Below are 17,013 nucleotides of genomic sequence, written 5' to 3' on the forward strand. Positions count from 1 at the left end.
CCCTGATTCCCATTGACTTCAATTTTGCTAGGGCTCCTTGATGTCAAGGTAATTCACTGTCACCTCACCCTTTGAATTCTGCTCTGTTGTCCATGCTTGGCACAAGCATGCAGTAGAGCAGGAAATGGGCTTGAGGTAGTTAATGATGATTTACTTAAAGTTCTAAAGGAAGATGGGCTGTAAGAGAGGAAATTAATGGTTGTGACCTCAAGGCAGGCTGTAAGAAGGGAACCCAGTGGTTGCAGTCTGAGTGCAGGCTGTAAGGAAGACAACCAGCGATTACAGTCTCAAGAGAGGGAGGACACCTGCTCTTGGAAGCCTGATACAGCAAAAGGCTGCGAAGACTTGAACCAATTTTGAAAGTTGAAGCTTGCGGGGAGGTAGAAGGCCAACAGGATCACCAAAAATTGCCTTATTCACGGATAGAAGTGAGCATAGAGGACATTGATTTTTGAAAAGGTCTGGGAGATTCAGCCATTGCTACTGGGAGGAGTTTAGGATTTTTATCCGCAAAGGATTTCACCATCAAAAAGGACTGTGTAGCATATAAGTGTGGTGTGAGGTTTTCAAGTATTTTAATAAGTAAAGAAAATACCTTTGTTTGTAATCTAGAGTATCAGCTACTCACGAAGTACTAAAATAAAAGCAAATTACTGCAGATGCTGGAAATCTGAAATAAAAACAGAAAGTGCTGGAAATTATCAGCAGGTCAGGCAGCATTTACGGAGAGTTCCGATGAAAGGTCACAGACCTGAAACTTTAACTCTGCTTCTCTCTTCTCAGATGCTGTCTGACCTGGTGAGTATTTCCAGCACTTTGTTTTTACTTACCAGTACTAAATGGTTTAGCTGTTATAATAAAAGTCTTAAAACATGAAATCTTGTCATGTAATTCTCTAAATTGGTCTGGGGGTTCACATCTCGTATTTTAACGTAAATGGTCTCACTGAGATCGTAACGGGGAGAAGAGAGGGTATGTTCAATAAGATAAAGATACTACACAACACAATGATTGCTTAGGTTCATACACAAGGATGTATACACAGCACCTATGAATATTAGAGCGCATTTATTTGTTATACATCTCTTATTTTATTTTTATCTTAGTCTTGTTATTTCAACTTTTGATTTTGTACAGGCATTACGAGTATTATGTCTTTCCGAACCAAATATGCCAATTCATACAGCATGTGGAAAGATCGAGAAGGCAGCACCTGGTAAGCTGTGCTAAGCAAAATCAGTTTTCCCCAAAAGGGAGAATTAGTGTTTTGGTCATACTAATTATCAGGATGGTGTTTTAATTACTGTTTGAAAAAGCATAATGTGAGCCTGATAAAAATGAAAACAGTTCTGACAGTTTAAAATATTATTGTTGTTCAAGGGTATTTCTTTCACTTTTCATTATACAGTTCAGTTCCATTTATTCTACCATGTCTGGTTATCTGAATATTTAGTATAATTTTGAGAATAATTTAGATGCATGGCAATTTGATGTATTTTACCTAAGTTAATTGGGCCTTTAAGGTTTGGTGGTAGAAAAATATCTAGTCAAAATTAAAGCTATCTGTTGGTGGTTTTTGTCAGAAAAGCTGCTCAAAGGTCAATAAAACAGTGTAGGCATAAAAATACTACAACATAAATGCCATTTAGAGAAGTTAAGGACCTTGTTATCCGGTGGTCATCCTGGGTAGCATAATGAAGTAGTGTAGCATAGTGTGATATGAGAAAACTGTTCTAATTTAGGACCAAAATATGGGAGTGTAGGTAAATAGCCAATGATGCATGCAGATTACACTGTCTTTGTAATTGTGTTCTACACTGCAGTTGGGACTGAGCAGTCTTTAGAATTTTAGCAAGGTGTGGGTAAAATGGTAGAGTAAAGCAAAACGATAAAGGAACAAAAGAAAATCAATGGATAGCAGTGAAAATACAAGGAGAGGAGAAACTAAGATGGGGACTGATATCAAAAGAGGCAAGAATCTAGAAAAGCAATCATGGTAAAGGGAGAAAGGACACAGGCAGGATAATCAATAATAGATAAAGGCATTTTAGTTTCATATTTGTCATTGCCATTTTCCTGTGCTGCTGTGAATTGTATCAATGGCTCAATACAATATTTAAATTTTATAATTGCATTGGCCAATGGTTGTGTTCTGTGTGGGATATTGATTAGCTTACTTCCGAAACAGTGAACTCATTAATATACAAATATATCATCACACCATCATCTATGCCTATTGCACTTTAAGACATGTGATGATATGTCACAGACAGGAAAGTGGCAGTATGGATACGGAATTGTTTTAGTCACAGGAAGCAGAGGGTGGTGATGAATGGATGTTTTAAAGCCGGGAGGTGGTTTGCAGTGGTGTTCCCCAAGGGTCAGTTTTAGTTCCATTACTCTTCAATTTTTATTAACAACCTGAACTTGGGTGTAGTGCGCAGCATTATAAAGTTTGCAGATGATACAAAACTTGACAACGTAGTAGATAATGATGAGGGTAGTCGTGGACTTCAGGATGGTCAAATGGGCAGAAGCATGGCAGATGGAGCTCAATGTGGAGAAGTGTGAAGTGATGCCCTTTAGGAAGGCTAAAATGAAAAGACAGTATATTATAAATGGCACAATTTTGAAACGTGTAGATGAGCACTGATACCTTGATGTCTATATGCATAAATTCTTAAAAGTGGCAGAGCAAATTGATAAGGTGATTAAAAAGCATATGGGTTACTTGGGTTTATAAATAGAGGCATAGAATATAAAAGCAAGGAGATCATGCTAGAACTTTATAAGTCACTAGTTATGACTCAGCAGGAGTATTGCGGGCAACTCTGGATACCACACTTCAGAAAAGATGTAAAGGCCTAAGAAAGGGTACAGAGGAGGTTTCCCAGAATGTTGTCAGGGATGAGGAACTTCAGTTATGAGAAGAGGTTGGAAAAGTTAGGACTGTTCTTCTTGGAGTATAAAAGGTGACCTAAAAGAAATTTTCAAGATGTTGAGAGGTTTTGATAGTGTAGGTAGAGAAAAACTATTCCCTCTGGCAAGTGAATCAATAATCAGAGGTCATAGATTTAAAATCCTTGGCAAAAGATCTAGACCGGAGATGAAGAGAATTGTTTTCATTCAGAAAGTTATCGGGATCGGGAACACTGTAACTGAAAATGTGGTAGAAGCTCATTCCATATATCATTTTAAAAGGGAGATGGACAGATACTTGAGGATGAGGTGTCAGACTCCAGAAAGCTTGTTATAGAAGGATAATGCTGGAGCCTATATTTACTCAGTTTCACATTTATTGTGCAGGGCAAAAGGATTACAAACATGCAGCTCCTCACACAAATCCTTCTCCCAATCCCAGAGAGTGTATGCTTTTAAGTGCTCAACTAAAACCCCAATTAACTCCTTTCACCTGCATATAATCACATAGTTAACAGATCCCCTTTATTTTACAATACAACTTTTCAAAATAAATCAAAATTAAATTCCATATTGGGTACAAAGTTTTTACATTGTGAGATACCCCTCATCCAACACCTCCAACAATCTCTTTGCACATGCATTTCTGTTTGTGAAACAATCGGATAGCTGATGACTTGCATCTACCCATTTAACTTTGGAGATTTCCTTTCTCTCCAGCATTCGTTTCAATCCAGGGAAGTCAAACATAGTCTTTTTTCACTCACACTTTTTGTAGAGTGTACATTGTCCCACAAAGAATGATTATCCACATAACATTCAATGGGTATCCTATCTTCAGGATGTCCCTTGTTCAGAAGTTCACCCAAAATATTTGACAAATGGAACCCCATGTCCACTGCCTCCACAAGACCCAGTGTTCCACAGCTAACATGCTTTTAACAACCCGTTCTATTTTCTTAGCCTCCCAAACTAAAGGACAACATTTCCCATTTTCACCCATCAGAAATATTATGAAGCCAGCTGCACTTGAATGTCCATCAGCACGATTAGCATGTGAAACATCACTAAAAATTATTAGCTTCATGTTCTTTGGGTCACCTAAGGGTGGGAACTTCAGTACACATTTCTCCAGATTTAGTTTTTTCGATGTTTTATTTGCCCTTAAAACATTCTCGACTTTTGGATGTTTCATCATCGTGCTTAACTCCAGCGCATCAAAACTAACATCAGGTCTAGTCTGAGACCCCAACCAATTTAATTGACCCACCAGGCTTTGCAATTACTCAATCTCTGCTTTAGATAGATAATCATCTTTCTGTGATGACCTAACACGATTAACTGGGATGGGAGTAGCACTCTCTAAATAGGATTGTTGATTCAAACTTATTCCTGACATATTCTGCTTAATATCTAAACCAATATATTTAAAGGCCCCACAAGCCTGACTCCCAATTTTAAATTCTGCCTTAATCTTTTAATAACATATTTCTTAAAATCCACAGTACCATCATCAACGTGCATCATGAAGATGCCTGAAAGTTTCCCTTTATGATACCAATAAAACATGGCAGGATCTGCTTTTAGTTGAACACAACCGATTTTCAACAGAACAGATCTCACCGAGAAATACCACACCCTGCAAGCATCATTAAGGCTATAGATGCATTTGTTCAGTTTCCATAATTTTCCTTCTGTATCTGCTGCCTCTTTAGGTGCTTTCAGATACACCTCTCTCTGTAAAGTATCACCTTGCAGAAATGCAGCTTTTATGTCAATGGATCTACATTCCTACGAATATGTGGCCAAAAGGGACAAAAAGATTTTCAAGATTACATTTCCACCTGTGGGAGAGTCGACTCTAACATCGGTATCCCCCAATCACTCTTCAAAACCCCTCGCAACTAATCTCGCTTTAGCCTTATAAGTTCCATCGGGAAGGACATTTTCAGTACAAATCCATCTATATGACAAGGCCGGCTGTCCCCTTTCTGGTACCTCAGAATAGACACCAAACGCTCTCCAACTCTCTAGTTCCTTATGTTTTACTTCTCTTATGAGTTTATCCTTAAGTTTATTGGCAGCCACTAAAATTTCACGATTATGAGGACTTTTCCTTCTAGTTCTATTCCGAGACTGCCCTCTAGCCTTCATTTCATTGTGGAATCTGTTCATACTACGGCCTCTATTAGCACTTTGATGTCTGTTGGACTACTGCTAGAAGATCTCCCTCGTACTTTATCGGAGGCTCTTTCTCCAGTAAGTGATCGCTTCCTTACGCAAGAGTCACTTCCTGACCCACTATCAAAACTTGCACTGCGCTTTCTTACCCTCCAGTCTTTCACCCCATTCTGCCAGTCCATGGCTGTGGCTTCTTGGTCATCATCTTGAACATTTAACCAATATTTAAACTTGCCTGTAGATTTTCCTGCATGCCCCACAATTGTCACATCCCTCCATTACCAGACCCATCTGGAATATATGTCTCCCGAGTACCTACTCGAGGCAGTTGGCCTTTGGATGCGATAGTTCTTTCCTGAGCATCATTACTATCCAACTTTTGATCTACCTGTGCCTCAGGACCTTCATCACAAAACACATGAGTATTTGAGGTACAAGGTGCCTCTTTTCCCTCTATCAGCTGCTCAGATTCTGAGATTTTGTAATCAACCCTAATTAATCGTGAAAAATGAACCTTAACAGTTTGATTTCCATGCTTACCTTACTCTTCCATTCCCAATGGTCCTCTCTTTTATAATAGACCAAATCTCCTGAACTAAATTCTGCCTCAGATGGCCTTATATGATGCCTCAGAGCTCTACGAATTTTCTTGGTGCCCTCAGCCTTGATGAATGCCCGTCTCCCTGCATGTAAAACATTTAAATGTGTAGAAAAAAATGGAACTAATAGTAGTACCTTCTAGACCAGGAGTACTGTCGCACAGTACAGAAGGCAATTTGGGATTCCACCCATAGACCAATTGATAGGGATTATATTCTCCAACCATCTGAAGCTAATTCTTCGCATGAACCGCCCATGTCAGGGCAGTTGTCAACTTGCAGTTTGGCTGGTCAGCCAAGATTTCATGTAATATTTCATTAACCACTGCATGATTCCTTTCACATTGCTGAAAGGACTTTCAGCTGCAGTATTCATAACCGTGATGTTCATGTTTTCACACATATCCTTGAACTCGTCATTGGCAAATTCTCCTCCATTATCAGTCAGAAACTTAGCTGGTGCCCAAGCCCAGTCCCTATCCATTTTTCCATAATTTTGTCTATAATCACCCTTTTGTCCTTACTATTTATTATTGTAGAAAGACTAAATCTAGTTGCTAGGTCGATAAAATGTAGAATAAAAATATTCTTGTCTTTGTCCCATACCTTTAAATCCATGGCAACTACCTCGTTAAAGTCACATGCCAATGGAAGGCTGACAATTGGACGTGATGGTGCCTCCGATACTTTTCACAAATCTCACACTTTTCACTAATCTCTGCTATTATCCCCGTATACTCTCCATCAACCATACCTACATCTTTTAGTAGGGGTTTTCATCTCTGACAAGAAGGGTGAGCAAATTGCCTGTGTAACTTCTGATTCGTAATACCTGATGCCATCAACACATCTCTAACACTCTGACTAGAAATATCAGGTTTTGTTAAAGGGATACAATAATGCCCTGACTGGGTAAATTGCAAATTCACTGACTTCCTAAAAACAATTGCCTTATCATGCTCCATACTGGAGACTACATCAGTACTGATACAGTGGCTTACCCCAGTTTTTTACATGGGATTACTACTCTCTTCAATAACTTCAATGTGTTGTCATCACCAAACCTAATGCTGGTAGTACTTTTATACTCCTTAACCTTGTGTCAATCCTCACTACTGAGTGAATCCAGAAAACACTGTAACCAATCAGTACCACATACTCTCGACGTACAAGCACTATCCAGTACTGCACAGTTGAATGAATCCACAACCAACACATTCATCACAGGACTAAAACTCCTTGTGACTAGTACAATTCCTTCAGATCCATCAGTATCTTGCTCTTCTGCCTCAGAATTTTCTACGTCATGTGATATTTCAAAGACTCTGCCCCTCTGCTTAGGGCAGTTCATTGCATAATGATACTTTGAGTCATATCTGAAGCACCTATTAACTATTCCTTGGGCATTCCTGGGATTCATTCGCCTTTGATTGCTGTTCCAACCCTGTCTTCCACTGTAATATTCAGACTTGCTAAAGGTGCTTTCATCCTCATTCCTCCTGTCTTTAACTCTTCCATTGTGCTTAGGCCTGCTTCCAGTACTTGGATTATTTCTAAATCTTGTAAACATTGAGTCTTCCATTCTTTGTGTCACTGCAGAGTGTCCCGCTTGTTCTACCAGAACTGTGGGAAATGACTATTTCCCCAGGAATTTTTTTAAGGCTGAGGACATTTGGTCCAACAGGGAGTCTTTGCCCAAGAAATGAACCCCAGTTAGATCCAGGAGCTTGTCCATATGCGACACCCTAGCACAAACTCGCAATTTAAAAGCTAGCACTGAACCAGGGATCTCCAAATTGAATTTCCTCAATCTCTTATTTCTTTTGGGCCTCCTTATCTCGAGAGACAATGGATACGCGCCTGGAGGTGGTCAGTGGTTTGTGAAGCAGCGCCTGGAGTGGCTATAAAGGCCAATTCTAGAGTGGCAGGCTCTTCCACAGGTGCTGCAGAGAAATTTGTTTGTCGGGGCTATTGCACAGTTGGCTCTCCCCTTGCGCCTCTGTCTTTTTTCCTGCCAACTACTAAGTCTCTTCGACTCGCCACATTTTAGCCCCGTCTTTATGGCTGCCCGCCAGCTCTGGCGAACGCTGGCAACTGACTCCCACGACTTGTGATCAATGTCACAGGATTTCATGTCGCGTTTGCAGACGTCTTTAAAGCGGAGACATGGACGGCCGGTGGGTCTGATACCAGTGGCGAGCTCGCTGTACAATGTGTCTTTGGGGATCCTGCCATCTTCCATGCGGCTCACATGGCCAAGCCATCTCAAGCGCCGCTGACTCAGTAGTGTACATAAGCTGGGGATGTTGGCCGCCTCGAGGACTTCTGTGTTGGAGATACGGTCCTGCCACCTGATGCCAAGTATTCTCCAGAGGCAGCGAAGATGGAATGAATTGAGACGTCGCTCTTGGCTGACATACGTTGTCCAGGCCTCGCTGCCATAGAGCAAGGTACTGAGGACACAGGCCTGATACACTCGGACTTTTGTGTTCCGTGTCAGTGCGCCATTTTCCCACACTCTCTTGGCCAGTCTGGACACAGCAGTGGAAGCCTTTCCCATGCGCTTGTTGATTTCTGCATCTAGAGACAGGTTACTGGTGATAGTTGAGCCTACGTAGGTGAACTCTTGAACCACTTCCAGAGCGTGGTCGCCAATATCGATGGATGGAGCATTTCTGACATCCTGCCCCATGATGTTCGTTTTCTTGAGGCTGATGGTTAGGCCAAATTCATTGCAGGCAGCCGCAAACCTGTCGATGAGACTCTGCAGGCACTCTTCAGTGTGAGATGTTAAAGCAGCATCGTCAGCAAAGAGGAGTTCCCTGATGAGGACTTTCCGTACTTTGGACTTCGCTCTTAGACGGGCAAGGTTGAACAACCTGCCCCCTGATCTTGTGTGGAGGAAAATTCATTCTTCGGAGGACTTGAACGCATGTGAAAGCAGCAGGGAGAAGAAAATCCCAAAAAGTGTGGGTGCGAGAACACAGCCCTGTTTCACGCCACTCAGGATAGGAAAGGGCTCTGATGAGGAGCCACCATGTTGAATTGTGCCTTTCATATTGTCATGGAATGAGGTGATGATACTTAGTAGCTTTGGTGGGCATCCAATCTTTTCTAGTAATCTGAAGAGACCACGTCTGCTGACGAGGTCAAAGGCTTTGGTGAGATTAATGAAAGCAATGTAGAGGGGCATCTGTTGCTCACGGCATTTCTCCTGTATCTGACGAAGGGAGAACAGCATGTCAACGGTCGATCTCTCTGCACGAAAGCCACACTGTGCCTCAGGGTAGACGTGCTCGGCCAGCTTCTGGAGCCTGTTCAGAGCGACTCGAGCAAAGCCTTTCCCCACTATGCTGAGCAGGGAGATTCCACGGTAGTTGTTGCAGTCACCGCGGTCACCTTTGTTTTTATAGAGGGTCATCGTTCTTGTAAATTTCACCCACAAATCCAAAAAGAAGATCCAACCCTTCATCAGTATCCAACTGACGAGCATCCAGTTCAGAAAACACTTTACTTCTGATTTTACTTTTGTTAGGAAGTGACAATGCCAAGGCCATACCTTATTTCCTTTTTGGTAGAGATGTAACTCATGTCCACATATCCACTTCATTCTTCCACTGGTCATATGGTTCACAGTCCGAAAACACCAGAGGGTAATCAGACCCTGACAATTTGCCCTTGCTTTCTGCCATATTTTTCACAATGGCCCTTGAGACTTTAGTTTTCTATCCAAAAAAAAAGTCCTATTTTCCAACCTTCAGCTTAAGGCAACCATCCTCTGCCACCATATTAGATTCCAGAAAGCTTGTTATAGAAGGATAAGGCTGGAGCCTATATTTACTCAGTTTCACATTTATTGTGCAAAGTTCAAAGATTACAAACATGTAGCTCCTCACACAAATCCCTCTCCCAGTCCCAGTGAGTGCTTTTAAATGCTCAACTTAAACTCCAATTAACTCCCTTCACCAGCATATAATCACACAATTAACATGAGGAACTTACATGGTTACAGACAAACATTAGCACGGCTGTGGAACTAAGCCAATTGCTCTTTCAAAGAGCCAACACTGGCAGGATGGGCCACTGGCCTCCTTTTGTGCTGTAAATATCTATGATACTAAGAATATCTCAAACTTGCATAAGGAATGTGTCTGATAGCCTGTAAGGGACACTTTCATTTCCACTAGATTGCAATGCATTTAACATGTAAATCTAATCATAGTAATAGGAAAGGAATTCCATTGGTCCTGTAGAGTGTTAGCATCACCTTGTGTGGTACTGTATCTTGCTGAGCTCTGCTAGGAGTGGATGAAGCATTTATATTTTGCATTCACCAAAATAATAACAGTGCATGTTCATTTGCTTCCAGGTTAACAGCCTTTGTGTTAAGGGTGTTTGCACAAGTCAGTAAGTACCTTACACTGGATGAACAATCAATGTGCAATACAATCATTTGGCTGATCGAAAATTGTCAAAACTCTGATGGATCATTTAAAGAGCATTCCAATTATGTGCCATTACGGTTGCAGGTTAGTGGTGAAATTTGAGATTGTGTTAACTATATGAAGGTGAAATTTCACTCATAATCCACAGCAGATATTAATATCACTGTAACATTGAGTTTCTTTGAATTTTAAATACTCTAAAGGGATTAACAATGGTCATTGAAGCATTTGATTTCAAATCAGTCTTGCAGTCATTAAAGTTCGAAAATATTGTTCTACAAATGGCCCAGTGAGAAAGGCAATGCTCAATGTACTGTACTATACAGATGATAAGGTTGCAGATTTCATTCTATATAAGAGCCGTATTCCTCCTTGTTAATTATGTTTAATTCTATGCAGGTGGAGGGTATTAATTGGGGTCTTACTTGAGCATATATAGACACTATGACTTACTGAAACTGTGTGGGGGTTGAGTTAGGAGGTATATGCTTGTAATGTTTCACTCTGTAAATAAATATAAGACTGAGTAAAGATTGGCTCCAGTATCATCCTTCCCCAATTAGCTTTCTGGACTGTAGCACTGCTGTCCATATGTAAATTACCACAACCTCTTCAAAATAGCCAGATGAGGGGCAGAGGCAAGGAAATCCCGCCCTGCCAAAGATCCAGTACCCTTGTAAAACTGAGGAAATTTTCTCCCACTTTATCCCATTACAATAAACAGTAGTTGACAGGGCCCTCAATTGTGTCCGGCCCATTTCCTGCACCTCTACCCTCACCCCTTCCTGTCCCTCGCAGAACCACGACAGGGTTCCCTTTGACCCATCAGCCTCCATTTCTAAAGGATCATCTTCCGCCATTTCCGCCACCTCCAGCGTGATGCCACTACCAAACGCATCTTCCCCTCCTTTCCCCTGTCAGCATTCCGAAGGGATCGTTCCCTCCATGACACCCTGGTCCACTCCTCCATTACCCCCACCACCTCGTCCCCTTCCCATGGCACCTTCCCCTGCAATTGCAGGAGGTGTAATACCTGCCCATTTACCTCCTCTCTCCTCACTATCTCAGGCCCCAAACACTCCTTTCAGGTGAAGTAGTGATTTACTTGTACTTCTTTCAATTTAGTGTACTGTCTTCGCTGCTCACAATGTGGTCTCCTCTACATTGGGGAGACCAAACGCAGACTGGGTGACCGCTTTGCGGAACACCTCCACTCAGTCTGCAAGCAGGACCCCTAGCTTCCGATTGCTTGCCATTTCAACACTTCCCCCTGCTCTCAAGCTCACATCTCTGTCCTGGGCTTGCTGCAGTGTTCCAGTGAACATCAATGCAAGTTCGAGGAACAGCATCTCATTTATCGATTAGGCACACTACACCCTGCCGGACTGAACATTGAGTTCAATAATTTCAGAGCATGACGGGCTCCATTTTACTTTCATTTTCAGTTATTTTTTTCTTTTTCGTTTAAAAAATTTTTTTTTTGTGTTTATTATATTTTATTTCATCTTAGTTTGTTCAGTTTGCTTACCCACTGGGTTTTTTTCATGTTTGTACTTGCGGCTGTTCAATTTTCAGTCTGTTAATACCCTATCTGTACTAATGCTTTGTCTTTCAACACACCATTAACATATTGTTTGCCTTTGCTCCACGACCTTCTGGTCAGCTATTCTGTGACCTTGCCCTATTTACACCTTCTCCTTTGTTATCACTTGCCTCACCCCCGCTTTACTTGCTTTTAACCTTTTACATTTCTAATATTTACCAGTTCTGAAGAAGGGTCACTGATCTGAAACATTAACTCTGCTTCTCTTTCCGCAGATGCTGCCCGGCCTGCTGAGTATTTCCAGCATTTCTTGTTTTTATTACAATAGACAGCAGTTGGGTTTGACCCTAAGGATGTATACCCTGGCTTAATAAATACACAGTTTGCAGGTTGTGTGTTTTTTTTAAAGAGAATTTATTATAACCTCAGAAATATATTTTTGTTACGCTTGCTGTAACATTGTATATGTGTCAAATGAAAACAGGATTAGACCTTGTTCTAATGTTATCCATGGTCAAAACACAGTTAACATTATCTGCAGTCACACGTAAATATTAGCCACTTGGGAGTTAGTGGAGGGCTGATGATGTGCATGGAATGAATTCCAGCAAGAGTCAGCACCTGCTTGAGGAGAGGGGGAGAAAATGGAAGAGAAAATTACCTTAAAATAATTGGAAATAAATAGATTTTTAAAAATCTACTGATAGACAATAAATAATTTCTAAGAGGGTTAGAATTCTATTTATTAATTTGAATATCCGAGAAACTGAAACTGCATGTAATTATGGAATAAAATTCTAAACATGGGGAACCACCTTCTCAAGGACAATTAGGAACAGGGAACAAATCTGGCCTTGCTAGCGGCGCTCACATCTGTATATATAAAACTGAGGCAATAGGAGTAGATGTCCTCATCAGTTTTACTAGTAAGAGTTGGAATGTTATTCCAAACAAGAACAGATATTATTGGGTTACATTGCTGTGCAAATATTGACATATTTAATGTGTTTCTGGTAAATAAGCATTTCGTCAAATTTATTACAGGGTCCTTTAAAGGATGAAGCTAAAGAAAGGGCATTGTATTTGACAGCATTTACTAGTATTGCCATTCAAAAGGCTTTTTACACGTGTGAAACTGAGGTGAGTGAAAAATATATGAAAACATGCACAGTGCAATCTGTTAATTGTTTCTGTTAATTTGCATGATAATTGATCCCAAGATATATCATCATCTTGCAATATTCAGTGAAGTAATGTACATGTTATCACATGATGCTGATTGTATTTTGCTGAATGTTGATATCGGCCTGGATTTCAATCACAGCTGACTTCAAAGAAAGCTGCCCATTTAAGATCCAAAGAAAGCTGCCCATTTAAGATCTAGCGATCTGTGTGGCATGGATTTCACCTTTCTCAATATCAATTTGAATCTAGTGCCAAGTCAAGGGGATCGCCAGGTATCCAGCAACAGTGATGTCATCAAACAGGATAAGCAGTTCATCATATTGTAGAATTCTCACAGACAGAATATCAGGAAGTAAAATGCACTGATTATCCTTCACTTTGTATAAATTTTACAGATAGCTGAATCAAGATTGGATCATACACATTAGAAGCTCATAAACAATTTTTTAAAAATACATTAAAAGTATGGATTTTTTTTTATCATAATGGAACAATTTGACATTCACAAATATGAAATTAGTTTTCCTGGACCAGAGAGGTTGTTCAGCACTAGTTATGATTTAGTACACTATTATAAACCCAGTTACACCTCATTAACAAAGTGTAACTTTTTCATGGTTGTTTAACAGCTATATTACAGCGTAAAAGGGGAAGTTCTCATCAGTTTAGTAATTTCTAAAGATTTGCCATCTGCAGGGATTTCAACAGCACAGCCTGAGGAAGTGCAGAGAATCACTGATAGCTACTTCTGGATTTCCATGTTTTATCTGCACATGTGCAGATTCCAGAAGTTGCTGTCAGTTGCAGAGGTGTAATGTTTCACCATCATTACGACTGTAAATCCAGGCCAATGCTTCAGGTTGATGGACTGTCATCTTCACAGATGCTGCCTGACCTGCTGAGTATTTCCAGCATTTTCTGTTTTTATTACGGCTATGTTTAAAGTTTGGACTGAGATGCCAAGTATGATAGTAGAATGGAAGATGTCTGGAAAAGTAAATGTGTAGTTAGACACTGGGCTGAGTAAGACAAGATACCAGAAGGATAAAACTAAGTTCTTAAATATATTTTATCTGATTTCTTTTAGGGAATTAGAAATGCTATAATTAAAGCTGATGAGTATTTGTCAAACAATGTGGAGAATGTGAAGAGTACACTTGTATTAGCAATAACTGCTTATGCACTGGCATTGAAAAACCAACGATCTCGCTTTTCTTATCGAGCCTTGCAAAAACTGAAGTATGAAGCCTTTGTAATAGGTAATGAAAACAACAATATAAACAGTATTGTGTGTCAAATCATTCACTAAGAACTCTATCTGCTGTGCCTAGTGCTTAATGAAGTCATAGTTTGGTTACAAAACAGAAAACAGGGAGTAGGGGCTAAGGGCAGCTGCGCAAACTGGCAAAAGGTGGGAAGTGATGTTTCACAAGTGGTCAGGGTAAGGATCACTGTTGTCCATAATTTACATTAAAATTTTTGGACTGGGGATTCAGAAGTACAATTTCTAAATTTGCAGACAGCACCATATTGGGGGCTGTGGTTAATACAAGGGAAAATTGTGACAAAATACAAGACTAATAAACTTGCAGAATGGGCATTTCATGGCAAATGAATTCCAATATAGATAAGTGTAAGGTGGTGCATTGTGGTTGGAAGATTAAAGAGGCCACATAATGCTTGGATAATGCAAGTCTAAATGGGGCAGAGAAGCAAAGGGATCTAGGGATGCGAATAAAGGAGACGGTGGATCCTGTCGGATGGTTCCCCGAGCAGACTGTCAAAGTCATTTGGCGGAATGCCTCATCACCAGAACTTTCAAACAAGCACCAAGATGTAGCTTGGCTGGTGGTGAGAAGGGCCCTTCCCGTCAGATCCTTCATGCACGCCCGAAGTCTCGCCCCCTCCGCACAATGCCCCCGCGGTAGCTGTGGTGGGGAAGAGACAGTTGCCCACCTACTCCTGGAATGTGTCTTTGCAAAGCAGGTGTGGAAAGAGATGCAGTGGTTTTTGTCGAGGTTCATCCCAAGCAGCTCTGTAACACAGGAGTCTGTGCTCTACGGGCTGTTCCCAGGAACGCACACCGAGACAAACATCAACTGCTGCTGGAGGACTATCAATTCGGTGAAAGACACCCTTTGGTCTGCCCGAAACTTGCTGGTCTTCCAGTGCAAAGAGTTGTCCACCACCGAATGTTGCAGACTGGCACATTCCGAGGTCCAGGACTACATGCTGAGGGACGCACTAAAGCTTGGGGCAGCCGCAGCAAAGGCTCAATGGGGAAAGACCACAGTGTAAGGTCCCCCCACCAAGCTGAACTGAGGGGCTGGATCCATGGGAAACCCCTCGAACTGTATCGGGAAAATTTTGTGTGCTGTAAATGTAAAATTATATATGGCATGAAAATTAAATGGAAGGGTTGTGAGGCAACTCATGATTGTATAGAAGGAAACTGATCATCTTTGCACTGTTTGTATTTTTTGACTTGATGCTATTTTAAACTGTTTGGGAATGTAATTTTTACAGATTTTTATGAATAAAGTATATTTTGGAAATAAAAAAAAATCTAGGGATGCGAATAAACAAATCACTAAAAGTAGCAACACAGGTCACTAAGGCCATAAAAGAAAGCAAACCTAGCACTGGGGTTTATTTCTAGAGGAATAGTCATGTTAACCTTGTATTGAACCTTAGTTAGACCACACTTGGAGTACAGTGCACAGTTCTGGTCTCCATATTATAAAAAGTGTATAGAGGCATCGGATGAGGTGCAAAAATGTTTGCAAGAACAATGCCAGAACTGAGAGGTTATACTTATCAGGAAAGATTGAACAGACTGGTGTTCTTTTGTCAAGAAAAGAGGAGGCTGTGAAGTGACCTGATAGAGGTCCTTAAAATGATGAATGGATTCAACAGGGTAGACAAATTGAAGATGTTTCCACTTGTATGGGATTCTAAACAGAGTTCTGATGAAATGCCACAGACCAGAAATGTTAACTCTGTTTCTCTCTCCACAGATGCTGCCAGGCCTACTGAATATTTCTAGCACTTTCTATTTTTATTTCAGATTTCCAACATACACAGTATTTTGCTTTTATGTAAATAATTGGATTGATTGTAGGGTTATGGAGAAGGAGTCATACCAAGAATGCATGGACAACAATGAGGGGCATACATGGGATTTAGTATTTCTGATTTTTAAGTGCATTTCCTTAAGTATCATTTGATCCCTGTGTATTAAATCATTGATGACTAAACATAAAGGTTAATAAATAGAAACATTTCGTTTCCACCAGGAAAAAGGTTTTGATGACAATTGTTAAAAATGTGTACTTGCAACATAATGTTTACATACTCGTTATTTGGATATATAAAGGAGCTGGATCATGAGCGTAAAATTGAATGATTTGACTTGTTTAGACACTATACATTTAGTTTGTGAATTAAGAATTTTCTCCATGCATATCTCATGCTTAGGTCCCAGCTGACCTTAAACTAGATTCAAATAGGACTTAACTTGTAATTGTCTTTTGTTGGCATAGTTCAAACAAAAAGAGGTGCTTTTTTTTTGAACATTTTTAAGCTTCTCAAAAGTTGACAATTTCACTCATATAGAAAATTTACAATGGTGCATTAAGGGTTCTCTTTTGCGATTGATGTTCTGACTTTATTACATATAACCTGGGAGCCATTGGTACTGATGCTAGACACCTGAAATGAAAAGATGTTCCGTTCTCTCAGTGGCATCTCTCATCTTGATAAGCATAAAACAAACCTTCTGCATTCATTAAAAAATATTTCTAAATACAAAGATGGGAAGCATTAGAAAGAACTTAAAGCTGCACAGAAAATCCCTCAAGGATTGCAGTGTTTGAGAAACGGATGATCCTTTTTCTAGAGACGATGGCTGGAATTTTACCCTTGGCAGATGGGAGCTGTCCACCAACTGAAAAGTCAGTGGCGAACCCGCTTCTGCCTGGCCTGGGGATCCGACGTGTATTTTGCGGGACCCCGGCCTTTAATTGTTCTAAGGCGGAAGTTTCACCCACTTGAGAAGGAAGTCCCGCCTAATAGAGCTGCCAGCCAATCAGTGGGCCGGCAGCTCAGTCCCAGTGGTGCCACCAGGAGCGGTGGCCACTGC

The 17,013-nt window shown here is 40.6% G+C and overlaps 1 protein-coding gene across 2 annotated transcripts in view; it reads left to right on the forward strand.

Moving 5' to 3' along the window:
- c5 (complement component 5) overlaps positions 1–17,013 on the forward strand; it is a 141,806-nt gene that overhangs the window by 96,545 nt on the left and 28,248 nt on the right. For both annotated transcript variants that reach the window (XR_010968995.1, XM_068012360.1), the window contains exons 25-28: positions 1,138–1,216; positions 10,069–10,228; positions 12,732–12,827; positions 13,960–14,131. Coding sequence is in view for 1 of the 2 variants with exons in the window: in XM_068012360.1 (XP_067868461.1) it covers positions 1,138–1,216; positions 10,069–10,228; positions 12,732–12,827; positions 13,960–14,131 (507 nt within the window). In the remaining variant the exon portion in view is untranslated. The remainder of the gene's footprint in view (positions 1–1,137; positions 1,217–10,068; positions 10,229–12,731; positions 12,828–13,959; positions 14,132–17,013) is intronic.

This window comes from Heterodontus francisci, chromosome 32 (genome assembly GCF_036365525.1).
Source record: "Heterodontus francisci isolate sHetFra1 chromosome 32, sHetFra1.hap1, whole genome shotgun sequence".
Taxonomy (NCBI): domain Eukaryota; kingdom Metazoa; phylum Chordata; class Chondrichthyes; order Heterodontiformes; family Heterodontidae; genus Heterodontus; species Heterodontus francisci.